Source organism: Microcaecilia unicolor, chromosome 10 (genome assembly GCF_901765095.1).
Source record: "Microcaecilia unicolor chromosome 10, aMicUni1.1, whole genome shotgun sequence".
NCBI classification, from domain to species: domain Eukaryota; kingdom Metazoa; phylum Chordata; class Amphibia; order Gymnophiona; family Siphonopidae; genus Microcaecilia; species Microcaecilia unicolor.
The window spans coordinates 21,894,083-21,911,000 of NC_044040.1; the positions used below are offsets into that span (position 1 = coordinate 21,894,083).

The following is a 16,918-nucleotide window of genomic DNA, read 5'->3' on the forward strand; positions in this document are numbered from 1 at the left end:
TGCTTGGGAGCAGTGGCTAGACAATGGAGCTCATGGCTATCCTCCTTTTCACTATTGTTTTTCATCCCCCATTAAATTCACTGAGCTTTATTTCCTGTATGGGACGTCTTCAAGATCCTTTATCTTGTTGATTTGAAGTGGAAACACAAATTATCTCGACAAAATCAGCACACAGAGATCAAAACAAAGCTCTGGAGACAAAGTTGGCAACTGCAGAGCCCTTTCAGTTCCTCCTGTTGGTTTGGTGTGAACCATGGAGATAGCAGCAGAGGTAATCTCAGCAATGAAACCCTGAATAAAAACTGCAAGCGATTATTGATAAATTGAAAATTATACAAGAGAAATTAGACTTTTTGAGTCGTGATTTTGCTGTGAGCCAGCAGTGTGTCATTAACATGGAAGACAGAATGCAAATTACAGAAACTTCTCTGGAACAGCTCAATGCTCAGGGTGCTGCCTTGGAAGACAAGATGACAATCTTGAAAACAGATCACGAAGTAACAATCTAAGGTTGGTAGGTGTGCTGGAATCAATTGCTGATAAAGAGCTTTGGGGGTTTTCTTAGAAACCTGGATAATGTAATTCCTTCAGTTGCATATAGACCACCTTGGACTATTCCAAATGGATCACATGCATAGACTGTTTTTTTTTTTTTGCTTGTAGAAGAGAGTAAACCCATGCATCTGGACTGGTCTATAAGGACTCAAGGAAAGAAAATTCAGTTAAGGCCTAATTTCTCCATGCACTTTTCCAGGGAATGGAAGTACGTAGGAAGCAGGGTCTTTTCAGAGAATCTTAAACATTAGGTTCCAACTCATGAACGAATTAATGAGAGAAATGATTTTGATAGTGTTGACGATGATGTTAGTTCAAAGCTGCTTTTCATGATTTTGTCACTTGTTTCCCTGATGGCTTTATATTGCTTCAATTATCTGTCATCCCACCACAGGTTTATCCAGCGCAGCCCTGTTGTGCTGTTGCGCAGTCAGGTGGTTATCCATATTCTGCAGTGGGCTATCGCTTCCACCAACCTGGACCACCGGGATGCCAACTGCAGTGTCATGAAATTTCTACGTGATCTTATACATACTGGAGTGTCCAATGATGTGAGTAATTTGCCAGAGGGTGTACCGGTACAAGGGGTTAGTAGGGGCACTGGTAATAAAACAAGTTATTAGCTAAGAGTGGCAATGTGATGAGCAAAGTGGGGGTGAGATGTTATTGTTTCATTTTGGGGGAGACAGGATGACTCTGATAATTTGTAAGATGAGTAATGCTAGAGGTACTGGCCTGGAGAAGCAGGTAACTCCACGAAGTACCAATGTGGGGAATTATATCATAAGGTATTGGCTTGGGAAGCCTGGGGTTTGTTTGTTTTTCTGTAAACAAGCAGGATTGAGTAACGCGCACAAGTGGCTGATGTTATTTCATGTTGTTGAGGTGAAACAGATGCCCAGAACTGAGTGGAGGAGTGGCCTAGTGGTTAGAGTGGTGGACTTTGGTCCTGGGGAACTGGGTTCAATTCCCTCTGCAGGCACAGGCAGCTCCTTGTGACTCTGGGCAAGTCACTTAACCCTCCATTGCCCCAGGTACAAATAAGTACCTGTATATAATATGTAAGCCTCATTGAGCCTGCTATGAGTGGGAAAGCGCGGGGTACAAATGTAAGGAGAAAAAAAACTGAGTGTGAAGTGATGAGGATGCACAGCCCTTCCCAGTCACAGCAGGAAGTAACCTGTTCCGGGGCAGCAAGAGCAGGGAACCAGCGAGCCGACACCCCCCCAGCAGCGTGCACCCGGGGCGGACTGCCCCACCGCCCCCCCCTTCCTACGCTACTGGTTAACAGACAACAGTAGAGGTTGATTTGGGTGCACAATGTGGAACCTGAGATGACAGCACACCTTTGCAGTGTTGACTACTCAAGACTCTGAGGTGATCTGTTCCCACAGCTCTAGAAAGCCTACCTGCCCCCTTACGTGGTTTAGGATGAATATTCTAGAAAGGCACTTGCTGTGTCACTAGGGATCAAAAAGTAGGTTGTTTGTCTGTGAAGGCATGAGCAGCTTTGTCCTCTCTCTCGACGAGGTTTAGTGAAAGCAGAATGCTGAGTTTGCTGAGCCTGCCTGATAAAAGAACAGAAGCTCTTTCACAACAGCAATAACTTCTATGGTATTGGAATGCCTTCAGTTGTCTAGAGGATAACGTAGATGCTGGTGGTACAGTGGAGAGCTGTTGCTAAGAACAATAATAGTCTTTAATGAAATCCATGGACTCCTTTTATCCAAAAAAACAGATTCTCCAGGGCACGGAGCACCCACCAGCCTCATAAGAACACACTCATGGAGGCCGAATGCATGCAAATGCACAAGATGCTTTGTGGTAATGATGGAACTGCTCAGAAGCCTTCAACAGGGTCTCAGGACAGAGATGTTTACCTCTGTGCTCCCATACTGAGACTAAAGATTTCCTCACAGCTCAGGCGGGAAAAAAGTCACTTGTGTAACAGCTTTCCAAAAAAAAAAGACAGTCACCATCTGCTGACCAAACAAGGGAAATGCATTGAGGAACAAGTCCCCTGTTTCATCACAGCGTCTATTTTCTATTGCCTTCCCATCTGGTAGTTAGGCTCTCAGTCTAGTAGAGCGGTCCTTTGGTTTAGCAATCCCTGTGAGTCTTTTTTTTTGGGGGGGGGGAGGGGTCGGTCATTTTTCCTCTTTCTTTGCTTTCTTTCCTATCTGATTATTGTGTAAGCCACATTGAGCCTGCAAATAGGTGGGAAAATGTGGGATACACATGCAATAAATAAATAGTAACGTTCATTGAGTGTTGCATTTTTTTGTATCACACCGCGTTGGTTTATTCTGTAAGAAAGGCGGTATATCAATTCTTGTTTAAACATTAACATTTGTACCATTGGTCACACAGAATAAAGGCTACCTTCTTCATCCAAACCTCAGATCCCTAGCTCTGACAGCATGAAAACTGAGAAGTATTTAATAAGGATGTGCACAAGGAAACCAATTTTGATTAATTTTCAGTTTGGGGATTTCCCCCCTTGATTTGTTTAACACATTCCATTATTTAAAAAAATAAGTTTTTATTGTGACATCCAAAAACATACAAAATTCAAGGAATGAAGAGAATACAAAACACAATAATACCAAGACTGAGCGCCATACCGCTGTTGCTGATGTCTCAAAACTTCAAAACAGATTCCTTGGGACACCTCAAGGTGCAAAGTTTAAAAACAAAAAAACAGCAGCACCAACAACAGCCCAACCACCCAACAGAGTGCGCTCTCATATTTATCATACTTAACACACAGGCAAGGGGGGAGGGGGAAGCCAGAAACCTCAACCAAGCCATTTCCATCAATTTTACATTCTCACCCCCCCCACCCCCCACCCCCCCACCCATCAAAGAAAATCATAATACAAAGAGAATTGTGGTCAGGATTTAACATACTGCACAAATGGAGATCAGCCTTGCCAAAAAAAAAAAAAACATAAAAAGGAAATCTCTTTTTATCACAAATATTTTTGTCAATTTTTCCATCACAAATACGTCCTGGGACTTAGCAATTCTGAGCAAGCAGCGAGGATTCTCTCTTCCAAAATTGTTAGAGCCAGTAGTAGGCAATAGAGCAACCTTTCAGTGGATTTAAAATGGGCTTCCACCTAGGAGGGGGGATTTGGAAAGGAAAGTAAACTCCTGTCACTATAAAGATTTGGTGAGAACAGGGGCGTATCTGCGTGGGGCCACAGGGGCCTGGGCCCCCGCAGATTTCGCCCTGGCCCCCCTCCCCGCCGAACTGGATTCAACCAATCAGCACTGCAGCGTTACTTCCTTGAAGCACATGGCCACGGAGGAAGACGAAATATGGAGATTGCGGGTCGGACCTCGGCTGGCGGGGGTTGGGGCCCCCCGCCAGCAAAAGTAAGCAACGGGGGAGGGTTGACGGCGGGGAGGGGGTGGAGAGAGGCGGCGGTGGCGGGGGGGGGGAGGGAGGCAAAAATGTGCCCCCCCTCTCTGGCTCTGGCCCCCCCCTACCGCCGGATTCCAGATACGCCCCTGGGTGAGAACAATCCACCAAAAAGGCTGAAGAACAGGATAGGAACACCATGTAGGAATAAAATCCTCCAGCTTAAAAATATTCACACAATTGAATTAATAGGTTAATGTGCATTAAAATTCTTAACTCACTAACCAATGTACATCCCTTAGCATTTGGTTTTCACTGCGTATTCAAGATATATTGTTTGTTGCAAGGAAAACAAAAAGAGAGGAGGGAAATCCTCACGTAGAACAAAAGCAATGGACACAAAAAGTGAGGACGAGTTGAAGAGGAAATCAGGAAGTCTTTATTAATAGCTTGGAAACGACCCAACACGGCTGTGTTTTGGCATAAAAGCCTGCATCAGGGGTCAAATAAATCTCTTCTGTTGTAGCTGGTTGGTAAATCAAGAGAAATATGGCTTCCTTAAGTTAAAGGGACAAAAAAACTCAGCTGTTGAACACCGTGGTGGCAATGCTCGTCAATGAGGTCATTGACAAGCATTGCCACCACAGTGTTCAACAGCTGAGTTTTTTGTTCCTTTAACTTAAGGAAGCCATATAGCCATATTTCTCTTGATTTATCAACCAGCTACAACACGAGATTTATTTGATCCCGGTCGTGTCGGGTCCTTTCCAAGCTATTATTAAAGACTTCCTGATTTCCTGTTCAACTCGTCCTCATTTTTTGGGTCCATTGCGTTTGTTGCAAGGAAACCAAACCCTGCCTTTAAATGGAATAGCTTCTTCTGGTTTCACAAATTACTATCTGTATCATCTTTACCGGATCCATCTTGGTGCTCTCTCAACCTATTATGGTTCCATCAATAGAACATTGTAAAACCTAAGTGCTTATTATCTCGTGATTTATGAGGGGCCTTCTACATGGTAAACCACCATTGCAGAAACCTTCTGTACCTTGGAATCTAAATGTCATCCTTGCATCTCTCATGAAGTTGCCTTTGGAATATGCTTCATTCAAGCGTGTTACCTGGAAAATGCTTTTTTTTTCCCTCATAGCAGTCACCTTGACTGGAAGAAAAAGTGAATGTCAAGCTTTTATATCAATGAGGAAATACGGCTTTCTAGATTTTGACATAAATCTCAAAATTTGTGCGGGTCCCTCCACATTCTGGGCCACACAACTGATTTCATTAGTCTCTATACAACTGTCTGGCTACTCTGTTGGGGGTGAAGGAGTCACTTTAGCAAATTGGCTAGCATCTTGCATCCAGTTTTGTTATGAATAAGCTGTCAGTACTCTAATGAGTAAAGTGAAATCTCATGGAAGCCACTGCCAGCTACCATGTGCAAAGCAATGACTTGAATCCTACCTTCATACCTTTACTTTACACTATGGCTTGGACTAATCCACACTCTGAGGTGATGCGTTTGATCAAGCTGTTCTGGCCTATCTGTCTTTATAACATAGGCAAGCAACATTACTGTATTTGTTCATACCGGAATTGGCGAACGCCTTTACGGTACTATGTAAGCCACATTGAGCCTGCAAATAGGTGGGAAAATGTGGGATACAAATGTAACAAATAAATGAGCAGTCCTGTGCTTGGGATCCGCTCACTTCTATTCCTCACTCAGTCCTGCTTGACAAAGAAAAAATATTTTTTCCTCACCTGTAGCACATTTTTCCATAGCCAGCAGTATGGATCAGGCACACAATTTCTCCAACCTCCCTGACAGTTTCATTTCTTCACGTGCTTTGGAACTAACCGAGGAACCAAAGAAGCCATTGTGTACGAGAATGGTTGTGCATTCTGAGAACTTTACACTTGGTTCTGCACTCGGGAAGAGATGTTCCTTTGCAACAACATGCAATGATATCATCCACTTATGTGCTTGATCAATCCTACTGTCTACCAAAAGCAACTGTTACAGGTGAAAAGCATTGCTATCCGATGCCAGATATTGTAAAGTGTCTGTCTGGCATGGAAGATGGATGGGGAGGGGAAGTGTGATCACCAGGTAAACCAGTATAGAGAGAGAGCATGGCTAGGTGATAGTTGTCGTGGAAGGGTCCAGGTGGTGCTGCACAGTAATGCCAGATTGTATCAACATGGAGGATAACTTCACAAGGTGACTGTGGATGAGGGGGGTAACACCATGATGTACCAGTATAAGGAAACAGGAGGTGATGGCACAAGTACTCTGTGGGAGTGTATGAAAGGGAAACATTGCATTGCCTCCAGACCTGTCAGTAGCATTTTACAAACACAATGTACAGAGTAGTCAGAAATGTATGTGATGTGTATACAGTGGTTGATAGTATTTAAAAGAAATCATGATTGAGCTCTTGTGTTAGAATGGGCCTACAACTCTCACTGGATCATGTACGATGTTCTTCTGCAGCATGAAGATGACTTTGAAGTGCGGAAAGAGCTAATCCGACAGGTGCTGAATCAGATAGGTCAGCAGCTGATAAACCAGCTGTTGCACACTTGCTGTTTTTGTCTGCCTCCATATACCCTTCCAGATGTGGCTGAGGTTCTCTGGGAAATAATGACCTTCGACCGGCCGGTAAGATAGTCTATGGGTGTTCACATACCACACACTGCTGATATTCACTTAGCGTGCATTTCCTGTTAAGTTGAAATCTTGCTTGGTTTACTTGCTTCATTAATGTGATGTATGCTACCTATCAAGAATTCAAATTCAGTTAGCTAACCTGACTCAGGCTCACCAGCTGCAGAGGGAATGGGGTCCATAGCCTCCAGGGGAGGGAATCATAGCTGTTGCACAACAGTGATATCTACTGACAGAATTAGGATGCGCATATACAGAGCTTTCAGTCAAGAAGCAGGATGAATCCTCTAGACAGCACCAACGTGGGCACTTTCAGAGCTCAGAAAAGACCTAAAAAACATTTTAGAGTATGCATAGCAATTCTTGCATCTCTGCTTTCTTACAGATTATGGCATCTTTCTGAGCTAGTGCCCAGTCAAATTCTATATATATTACTCAGTTTATGTAAATTGCTGATAAAAGATAAATCTCTTATAATTTAATTCCTAATTTACTTCTTCCTTTTTTAATTTGCCTCTGATCTTTAATTAAAAAAAAAAAAAACAAGCTATTTCGTTGGACAAGCAGAATGACAAGTCATCACAACTGGATGGCATCATTTGATTTTGTTTCAGCGACATCTTAAAAGAAAGTCTCCAGTGGCTTTAGAAGTGTGGGTGATGGTCAAGATACAAGATCACATCCAGTGCAGATGACCATAATTTGTGTTTCCTGTATCATAAGGCCTCTTAAGTGTCATGTGCACTTGTAGATAACATAGAGGTGCCTTTGTGCCCATGAAGAGCTGAAGGGAAAGCTCTTTGGTTCATAAAAGACCCATCACATTTTTGGCATTAGACCCAGAGGACCATAGAGTTGCCTTCATTTAAAAATAAGGGGTGGGGACGAGGAAGAGGCGCCACACATTTTTCAAAGGAGTTCCATTTTTCTAGTCAAGTAAGTTGTTTAAATATGTTCCTTGTAGACTGTTATGGTCTTGGAAAACATTATTGCAATTGACAGCCAAATCTTGTTTGGATTTAATATCTACAAAAAATGGTGTATTCCTTTGCATCCCTCCAGACAAGTCCAGGCGCATGGGTTTTACGCACTCCCACCATCCTCTGGAGACTGAACTACAAGCTTCAAAGTGAACCTGTACTGTCCACAGGCAGCCAATTTTTTTTCTCTGTCTCCAGCAGATGGTAGGTGTGCTATCCTGTGCAGTCTAGATCTTGTCAAAGGGGAGGGGTGGATCTTTGCCTTTTGGATCTCCAGAAAAAAAAAATCTCTTCAAGGAAAGTTTAAAAAAAAAAAAAAAAAAGTGGGATGAGTTTATTCCACTCCTTTTGTTGGCCTTGGGGTGCTACACCTGGGTGGCCGGGTACTCTCTCCTATTGTTCCCCAGGACAATTACCCGCCTTGATGAGGGGTTATCTGTTCCTCGGTTTCCCTCCCCAATGCTGGAAGGGAAACCTAGAGTGTGCTAGTGGAATAAGCTGTAGCAAACAAAGTTAAAAAAAAAAAAAAAAAAAAGTTGGAAAGCTTGTGCCTGTCCTTGTGTTTGGAAGTACAGACTGGAGCAAGTGAGTATTTTCTCTAGTTTGTGGAGGGAAGGGTGAACTGTACTGGTGAGGGCAAACAGTGAATTGGGATGCCCAAACAGGGTGAGGGATCATAGTTCTGCCTTTTTGTGCGGTACCTTCAAGGTAATGTCTTGGCCAGTGGCAAGTGCTGCTTTTGTACGGCACTATTGGGTTAGTGTCTCAGTCAGCGGCAAGCGCTGCATTTGAGGAGCAGTGAATTGGGGGAAACTCCCGCAATGAGGTCGCATCCACACAGGGAGGCCAGAATAGTTCAGAGGACTGTGGTCCTTGGGCAAGGCTGACTTCAGATGGCAGAGAACCTGATTTTGGTAGGAACTGCTTCCATCTTGGATGTCTCCCGCACAGAGTTTGCTCCTCTGGTGGTTGTTATAGTGCTGATAAAAGGTACAGATGAGTGTGGCAGCTCCTGTTGGTCACCTGAATCATCTACTCTTTGAATGTTCCCATGTGTCCACCTACTGGAAATTAATATGGAAGAGAATATGTTCAATAATTCCCTTCTCCTCGCCTGTTGGTTTGACATATGATGTGATAATACTTCGTTCTTCAACCCCTAAACTTACACTTTGAGCAGGGACTGGCCTTCTATGTTAAATTGTACAGCGCTGCATAACCCTAGTAGCGCTTTAGAAATGTTAAGTAGTAGTAGTACTTGAGGATCAATATCAAAAACGTTTTGATATAATGATGGCTCTAGCCACTTGTCTTATAGTATTTCATTGGAAAAATAATTTGCATTTGAACTTTTGTGAATGGTGGGGTCATCTTTGTACCATTAGAAACTATGAAGAATCTGCAGCTTTTAAATTTCATCAATTGCCTACTTTTAAGAAGCATTGGGCTCCTTTTGATCATTACATCAAAACATCAGCATCTCCTAGAGATTAGATTTTTATATTTATACTTAAATTGTCACATTTATTTATATGTAATGCATTTGGTTTTGTTGTATGTTATATTGGTTTAAAGTTTATTGAAAACTCAATAAAATGATTAAAAACAAAAAGTAAGAAGATCCATTGGGAGTTTCAGGATTGTATTTAGGCATTTTGTTTGACAGGCTTGAGTTCAGGTGGGTTCAGCAAAGGAGTTCCCTATGGATGCACCAGTAGCACTGAAGCATCCATTTTAGAAGAGGTTCATTCTAAGGGGTCAGCAGACTTACAGGAACCATCTGGAAATTTCTCAGATCCCATGGAGGACTGCCTGGAGCATAGCTGGGGAGATAGGGAGTTACTTACAGGGGAAGATTCCTCAGTGGTAAGGATCTTCCATAGAGATGAACTCTCAGATTTATTTCACAAGTCATGGAAGTCTTTAAGATCTCTGAGGAACAGCCTTCCAGGATTTTTCTAATGCACAGAGCCATTAAGAATATGATATCAGCTGAGTGTGAGATGCCACAGATGTAGGGTTCAAAGTCAACTGATCCGTGATGAGGCTGTATCTGATTACACGGAGGAAAGAGAAGCCTTTTGGCTTCCTAGAGTGGATGCAGTAGTGTTAGCAATGACAGAGAAAATCACTATTCCAGTGCAAGGGGTGCTACTCTGAAGGATCCTCAGGACCACAAAATGGAGGTACCTTTGAAGCAAGCCTTTGATGTGGCGGCCTTGGCTCTAGGTGTAGCAATCTGCATGGGCTGTGAGGCCTAGACATGCTTCAGATGGTGTTGGACAAGCCTTTAGAAGAGGCTGGGATAGGATGTATAGAGGTGGACATGATTGAAATGGACTCGGCCTTCCTGGTGAATGGATTGTATGATCTTATTGGGACCCTGGCTAAGGGTATGACTTGTTTGCTGGTTACATAGCTGGTTCACAGATATGGTTTCAAAGGCTCAGCTCAGCAAGCCCCCCTCCCCCCAGGAAAAGTTATTTCATGAAGAATTGGAGAAATTAGTGAAGCGTTTGGGAATGTCCAAGGTGCTGCACCTTCTGAAGGGTACGCCTTGTAACGCTATAGAAATGCTAAATAGTAGTAGTAGTCATCCGAAAGGTTCCATTGATTTCCTTTCTACTAGATACCATTGTAGGAAGGCTAAGAGGTATCACCTGGGAATGTTTAGCAGAATGTAGTGGAATAGGATTTTTCTTTTTGAAGAGGATGGGTAGGTGGAAGGGGAGCAAGAGCAGCTGCTTCTGACCGGCCCACATGTCCTAATGAGGTTTTGGGGACTTGCCTTGCAGTTCAGGTGGTAGGAGTACAGTTATGAAGGTTTTACTGGAGATGGGTCCAAATACCTCAGATCAGTGAGTTCTTGAGGTCCGTCACAAAGGATTTGCCCTAGAATTTGTTCAGCCTCTGCTCAACAGTTTCCTAGAGACTCCCTGTCACTCCCAGGTAAAGATGATGGGTGGTCAGGGAAACTCTGTAGTGGCTGGTGCTGCTTGAGGCAGTGGCACCCATTCCTTCAGAGGAATATGGACCTGGCAGATACTCTCTATTTCATGGTGCCCAGAAAGAGGGATACCTTTTGACTCATTTTGGATATCAAGTAGAGGAACCAGGGTGTTGAGTGCCTAGATTCTGGATAGAAATGCTCATAAGTACACAAGTATTGCCATACTGGGAACAAAGGTCCACCAAACCCAGTATCTTGTTTCCAGCAGTGGCCAATCCAGGTAACAAGTACCTGGCAAGATCCCAGAACAGTACAATACATTTTATGCTGCTTATCCTAGAAATAAGCAGTAGATTTTCTCAAGTCCATTATAATAATGGGTCATGAACTTTTATTTTAGTAAGCTATCCAAACCTTTTTTTAAACCCCCGCTAAGCTAACTGCTTTTACCACATTCTCTCAAACAAAGAGAAAATTAGCAGTTGAAACCTAATTTCACCTTTTGCTGCTTAATATACCTCTGTGCCACTCTGTTCCCTCCTTGCAGACATTTTGTCGATGGCTGGAAAATTCACTGAAAGGTTTACCAAAAGAGACGTCTGGTGGAGCAGTAACAGTGACACACAAACAACTTACAGACTTTCATAAGCAGGTTACCAGGTAAGGGCTAGTCACCATGTTTAAGAAATGTCATCCTGTGTCTATAACGCAACTATCAACTCTGGCCATGCCATCTTTGGACAAGTCAGGCTATTTACTAATCTGAGTTAAGGCTTTAACACAAGCCTTTTTTAAAAATTTATATTTAGTCAGCTTGATTGATACTTCTTTTTATAAGGCAAGCTTTTAACTTGCATTAAAGAGAGAGCGCACATTACAGGTTTGTTCATGTGCGAGCTGTCACTTTAATGTGTGTTAAAAACCCACATTAAAGCCATAACACAACTTTTATGCTGATGTATGAAGTGAACAGGATTTTATATGAAGGGAATGTAGAACTTTATTTACATCTCCATCTAGGTTAACTGTGGGCCATTAATGTGTATTAAAATATGGGATCATGCAACTGTGCACCACAGTCTCTAAAGCTAACACTAATTTTTTTTTAACACATTAAAATTTGCTACTAATGTGCTTTAGAAGTTATATTGGCACCATTTAGTAAACAGATTTCAATGTCTCCCTCTGCCTCAACTCCGATCCTAGCTCTTCCTTTGACTCTCTGAGACAGGGCAAGTCCTTTTCTCTGACAACGAACAATTCATTGTAGTCACACTTACGGGTGGCATCGTGTAACAGTACCAGTTACAGGACACATTTCCAGAGATTCTAGGAAAATCTGAAGTCCTTTCTGAGTATGCTTAACAGTTCCCACAGCTAGACAGATTGCTTGTTTGTCAGTTCTCACCAAGACCAAAAGACATGTTTTTCCTTTATTCACTGTAGTTTTTACTATTTGCCACCTCAGTGTGCTTCAATACATTTTTTCTTTCCGTTAGTTTATTTAGTTAGTGTGGGGTTTTTTTTCTCTACTTTTCTTTCCCTCTTGGTTGGTTGGTTCACAGCCTCTATTGACCTTCAGTCAATCTCATTTTGGCCATGCCTTTCAGTGGAAAAACCCATCTTCAACATGCATTAAGATGAGGCATTATTATAAGATACAATAAATAACAAATTTTTAAAAATGTTTTAACATACATATTTTAGAATAAATACAGCAAATCAGTATAAAAAATACAGCTGTACATTTAATGCATTAACGCCATCATCCCTCCCCCACTAGCCAGCACCTCTTCTTACCTTTCCCGGCACAGCACTCCAGTGGCCCCCCTCTCCTCTGTGGCTCCTTCTCCCTGCTCCTCACCACTGCAGTGAAAACAGTGCTGCTTCTCACCCTACCCGCAGCGTCTCTCTGTAACAGGAAGTTCTGCCCAGGAATATAATCAAAAAGCCTTGTAGCTTAAGAAATGTTTAACAAAGTCATTATCAGCAAATAAATACAATTTAAATCACTTAAAAATAGTGCAGTACAAAGACTGCCACATTCTCAAGGACTTAAAACAGCCTTGTTCACCACAAAGTATAATCATTGCATTAGATCAAACAGCTTAAACAATACCAAGTGTCTATAGTAAACATGAAAAAATATTATTCTAAAGTATACAATTTTATAAAAGTACTTATCTCAAGAATGTTTGTACATCCATGCTAATTGGATGCGTCAGAGGAAAGGTTCTAGGGCTGGCTGTAGACAGCATGTGTTTCCTTCGCTAGCTGCAGCAGTGATAGACAGGTTTGAAATGTGAGGGAGGGTGGAGATGCAAGAGAGGTGCTTGGACCTACTGCTAGACCTGCAGGATGGAGGGAGAAGGGGATAGCTGCTGGACTCGCAGGTTAGGGGAATAGTCAGGAAAGTTGCGGACTAGTTGGGTGGGGGGAGCACAAGAGAAGAACTGTACCTGCGTAGGGGGATTTGAGAGAAAAGGAACTGGGGAGAGAGAGGGTGATGCCATACTACTCAGGAGGGAACTCAGAAAGAGAGAGGTAAGAGATGTGGGACTGTGGGAGATGGAGGGAAGAGAGGGGGATAGATGTTGGATGCATTTAGGTAGGAGCACATGCTGCACTGCGTATTGGTAGGGAAAGAGTGAATGGAAGGGAGAGATGTTGGACAGAGGAAGGGAGATGCTGAACATGGGAGCAGGATAGGGACAGGGACACAGAGGGAAGATGGGTAATGCATATAGAGAGAGAAGAAATGTTATATGGACAGAAGACCCTGGCAAGAAAGTTGAGAAGACAGAAGAAAGTAGAAACCAGAGATGGGACCAATAACACTAAAAAAAAAAATCAAATGACTAGACAACAAAGGTAGAAGTATGCCTGGTATTGAGAAGGTTTATATTGTGTTAGTGAGATTACACTAGGATCAAAAATGTCTGTGTGGTGAGTTTTACAGGGGAAAGTGCTGCCTGTATGAGGTGTGAGGGAAAGGGAAAAAGGATCCTGCCTATGTGGGGTGCTGGAGAGTTTTTAAAAAAAAATTGTTAGCTGGGGGGAGGGAAAGAGAAAGGGATGTGCTGGTTCTATGTGTCTGTAGCGAGGAGACAGAAGAATAGGCTAGCTGATGTGTGTTGGGGAGGGGTGGACAGGGAGTGGCATGTTGGCTGTAGGTGTGTTAGGCAGAAGCATGACAAATATGCAGGGTGAGAACGAAAGAGAGAGGTTGGGCTGACTGTTGTGGAGGGGTGGGGGTCAGAGGTGGCATTTGAGTATGGGGAGGGGCAGGCTGCCATGTTCATTGAGGGAAGAAGGAAAGGCTGTTAGCTATATGTGAGAGGGATGACAGAAATATTCTGGCTGTAGGTGTGTGTTTGGGGCAGAAAGAGATGGCGGTGTGTATTTGGGTAGCAGAGAGAGGAGGGGCTGGGCATGTGTATTGGGGAGGAACAGAGAGGAGGACAGGCTGGCTGTATAGGGAGGGAAGGGACATTTTGCCTATAGATGTGGGGGGAGCACAGAAAGGGGTGGCAGTATGCATGGCAGAAGGGGCGGACAAAATTGAGGAACCGGCTAACATATTTAATTGGGGGTAAGGGGATGAGAGAGGGATGGATTGGCTGTATGTGTGAGAGTGGGGAACAAACAGAAATATTTTGGCTCTAGGTGTGTGGGGCAGAAAAAGGTGGCAGTGTGCATTTGGGAAAAAGAGAGGAGGGGACAGGCTGGCCATGTACATTGGGGACGGGCAGAGAGGAACAGGCTGGCTATATCTATGGGGGGGGGCAGAGGGACATTTTGTCTGTAGATGTTGGGGAGAGTTCAGAAAGAGGTTGCAGTGTGCAAGGCGGCAGGGGAGACAAAAGAGGAATGAGCTGGCCATGTTAAATTGGTGAATTAGGGGGGGGGGGAACATGAGAGGGATGGCTGTATATGAGTGTGTGGGGGTGAGGGAGACAGATGGAGAGGCTGGTCATGTGCATTGGGAGGACAGGGGGAGGAACAGGCTTTCTGTATATATGATGGGAAGGCAGAGATGGATATGCAGGTTGTAGGTGTGTGAATGTGTAGGCAGAAATTGTTGGCAATGTGTATTGGAATGGGGACACTAGAGAGGAACAATCTGGCCATATGAATTTGGGGCAGGGGGATGAGAGGGATGGGTTTGGCTGTATGTATGTATGTATGTGTGTGAGAGAGAGAAGAAGCAGAAAAGATGAAACTACAGTGTAGTAAATTTAAAACAAATAGGAGAAAATCTTTCTTCACCCAACGCATAATTAAACTCTGGAATTCGTTGCCGGGGAACGTGGTGAAGGCGGTTGGCATGGCAGAGTTTAAAAAGGGGTTGGACGGTTTCCTAAAGGACAAGTCCATAGACTGCTACTAAATGGACTTGGGAAAAACCCACAATTTCGGGAATAACATGTATAAAATGTTTGTACGTTTGGGTAGCTTGCCAGGTGCCCTTGAACTGGATTGGCAGCTGTTAGGGACAGGATGCTGGGCTCAATGGACCCTTGGTCTTTTCCCAGTATGGGATTACTTATGTACTTACGTAAAGAGGTGGCAGGTAGCTGGACAGGCTGGCTTTGTGTGTTAAGGGTGGACAGACGGGGATAAGCTGGACATGTGGTGGGGGACAACAACGGAATAGTTTTATTTTACTGCTTTATGTAGTGAATTCTGCCATGGTCCTTATACTTGTTTATATCTGTACCCTTTTAATACTGTACATTTTAGTTTAAAGTGCATTTTCTGGCATGTCAGTTATGTGGTCAGTGCCAACAACTAGCAAATATAACAACTTTGTGAAATTTATTTTGTAAGGAACTGGGCAGCATTCTGGGGAAGGGAGAGTCTATTCTGGAAGGATGGGCTCTACCTTAACCAGGGTGGGACCAGGCTGCTGGCATCGGCATTTAAAAAGGAGATAGAGCAGCTTTTAAACTAGAACCTGGGGGAAGGCCGACAGTCATTCAAAAATGCATGGTTCAGAACAAGGTATCTTTCAAAGATATCACCAAAACAGGGAATATAAGGTATCCCGATAGCAAGGTTGCAAAAGAGACCATAGTAGATCAGGAGGGGCATAATCGAACGAAAATGTCTATCTCCATGGGCGTTTATCTCTGAGAACGGGTCCGTGAAGGGGCGGACCGAACCGTATTTTCGAAAAAAAATAGACATCCATATTTTATTCGACAATTTGTGAGCTGGGCGTTTTTGTTTTTCAGCGATAATGGAAAATGAAAGCGCCCAGCTCAAAAACGAATAAATTCAAGGAATTTGTTCGTAGGAGGGGCCAGGATTCGTAGTGCACTGGTCCCCCTCACATGCCAGGACACCAACCGGGCACCCTAAGGGGCACTTTTACAAAAAAAAAAAAAAAAGGTAAAAGAGTTCCCAGGTACATAGCACCCTTCCCTTGTGTGTTGAGCCCCCCAAATCCCCCTCAAAACCCACTGCCCACAAGTCTACACCATTACTATAGCCCTAAGGGGTGAAGGGGGGCACCTACATGTGGGTACAGTGGGTTTGGGGGGGTTGGATGACTACGCATTAAGCAGCACAATTGTAACAGGTAGGGGGGGGATGGGCCTGGCTCCACCTGCCTGAAGTCCACTGCACCCTCTAACAACTGCTCCAGGGACCTGCATACTGCTGCCAGGGAGGTGGGTATGACATTTGAGGGTGAAAATAAAAAGTTGTGAAACATCATTTTTTTGTGGTCGGAGGGGGTTAGTGACCACTGGGGGAGTCAGGGGAGGTCATCCCCGATTCCCTCTGGGGGTAATCTGGTCATTTAGGGCACTTTTTGGGGCCTTATTCGTGAAAAAACAGGGTCCAGGAAAAGTGCCCTAAATTCTAGCTTCAAACGCATACTTTTTTCCCATTATCGGCGAAAGGCGCCCATCTCTGTTCGGGTGATAACCATGCCCCAGTCCCGCCTTCACCACGCCTCCGACACGCCCCCGTCAACTTTGTACGCTTCCGTGATGGAGTGCAGTTGAAAACGTCCAAGTTCGGCTTTCGATTATACCGCGTTATTCGTTTTTGTGAGATAAACGTCCATCTCCCGATTTAGGTCGGAACTTGGGCGTTTTTTTCGTTCGATTATAAGCAGGCAGGTGTCCTTAAATAAAAATCAGTAGATAAAAAACAACAAAGCAGTGGAATCAAATGCATTTATTTGGAATAATACCTGACGTGGCCACGTTTCGCCCTCAGGCTGCGTCAGGGGTACAAACTATCAAAAGTGTATATAAGTATATCATATACACTAGTAGTGAGATGAGAACAGTTATTCCAAAAATCTAGTTCCACTTTTCTGCTACTTTCAACTGAACTGATATGCATTAGGATTGCTAGCTTCTATGAGACCCATACTATA

General features: G+C 43.6%; 1 protein-coding gene across 1 annotated transcript in view; it reads left to right on the top strand.

Annotated features, from left to right (window-relative positions):
• Window positions 1-16,918, top strand: part of TNPO3 (transportin 3) — a 124,365-nt gene that overhangs the window by 85,980 nt on the left and 21,467 nt on the right. Inside the window, 3 exon segments of the mRNA XM_030216254.1 lie at window positions 950-1,106; window positions 6,421-6,588; window positions 11,072-11,184. Coding sequence (XP_030072114.1) covers window positions 950-1,106; window positions 6,421-6,588; window positions 11,072-11,184 — 438 coding nt within the window.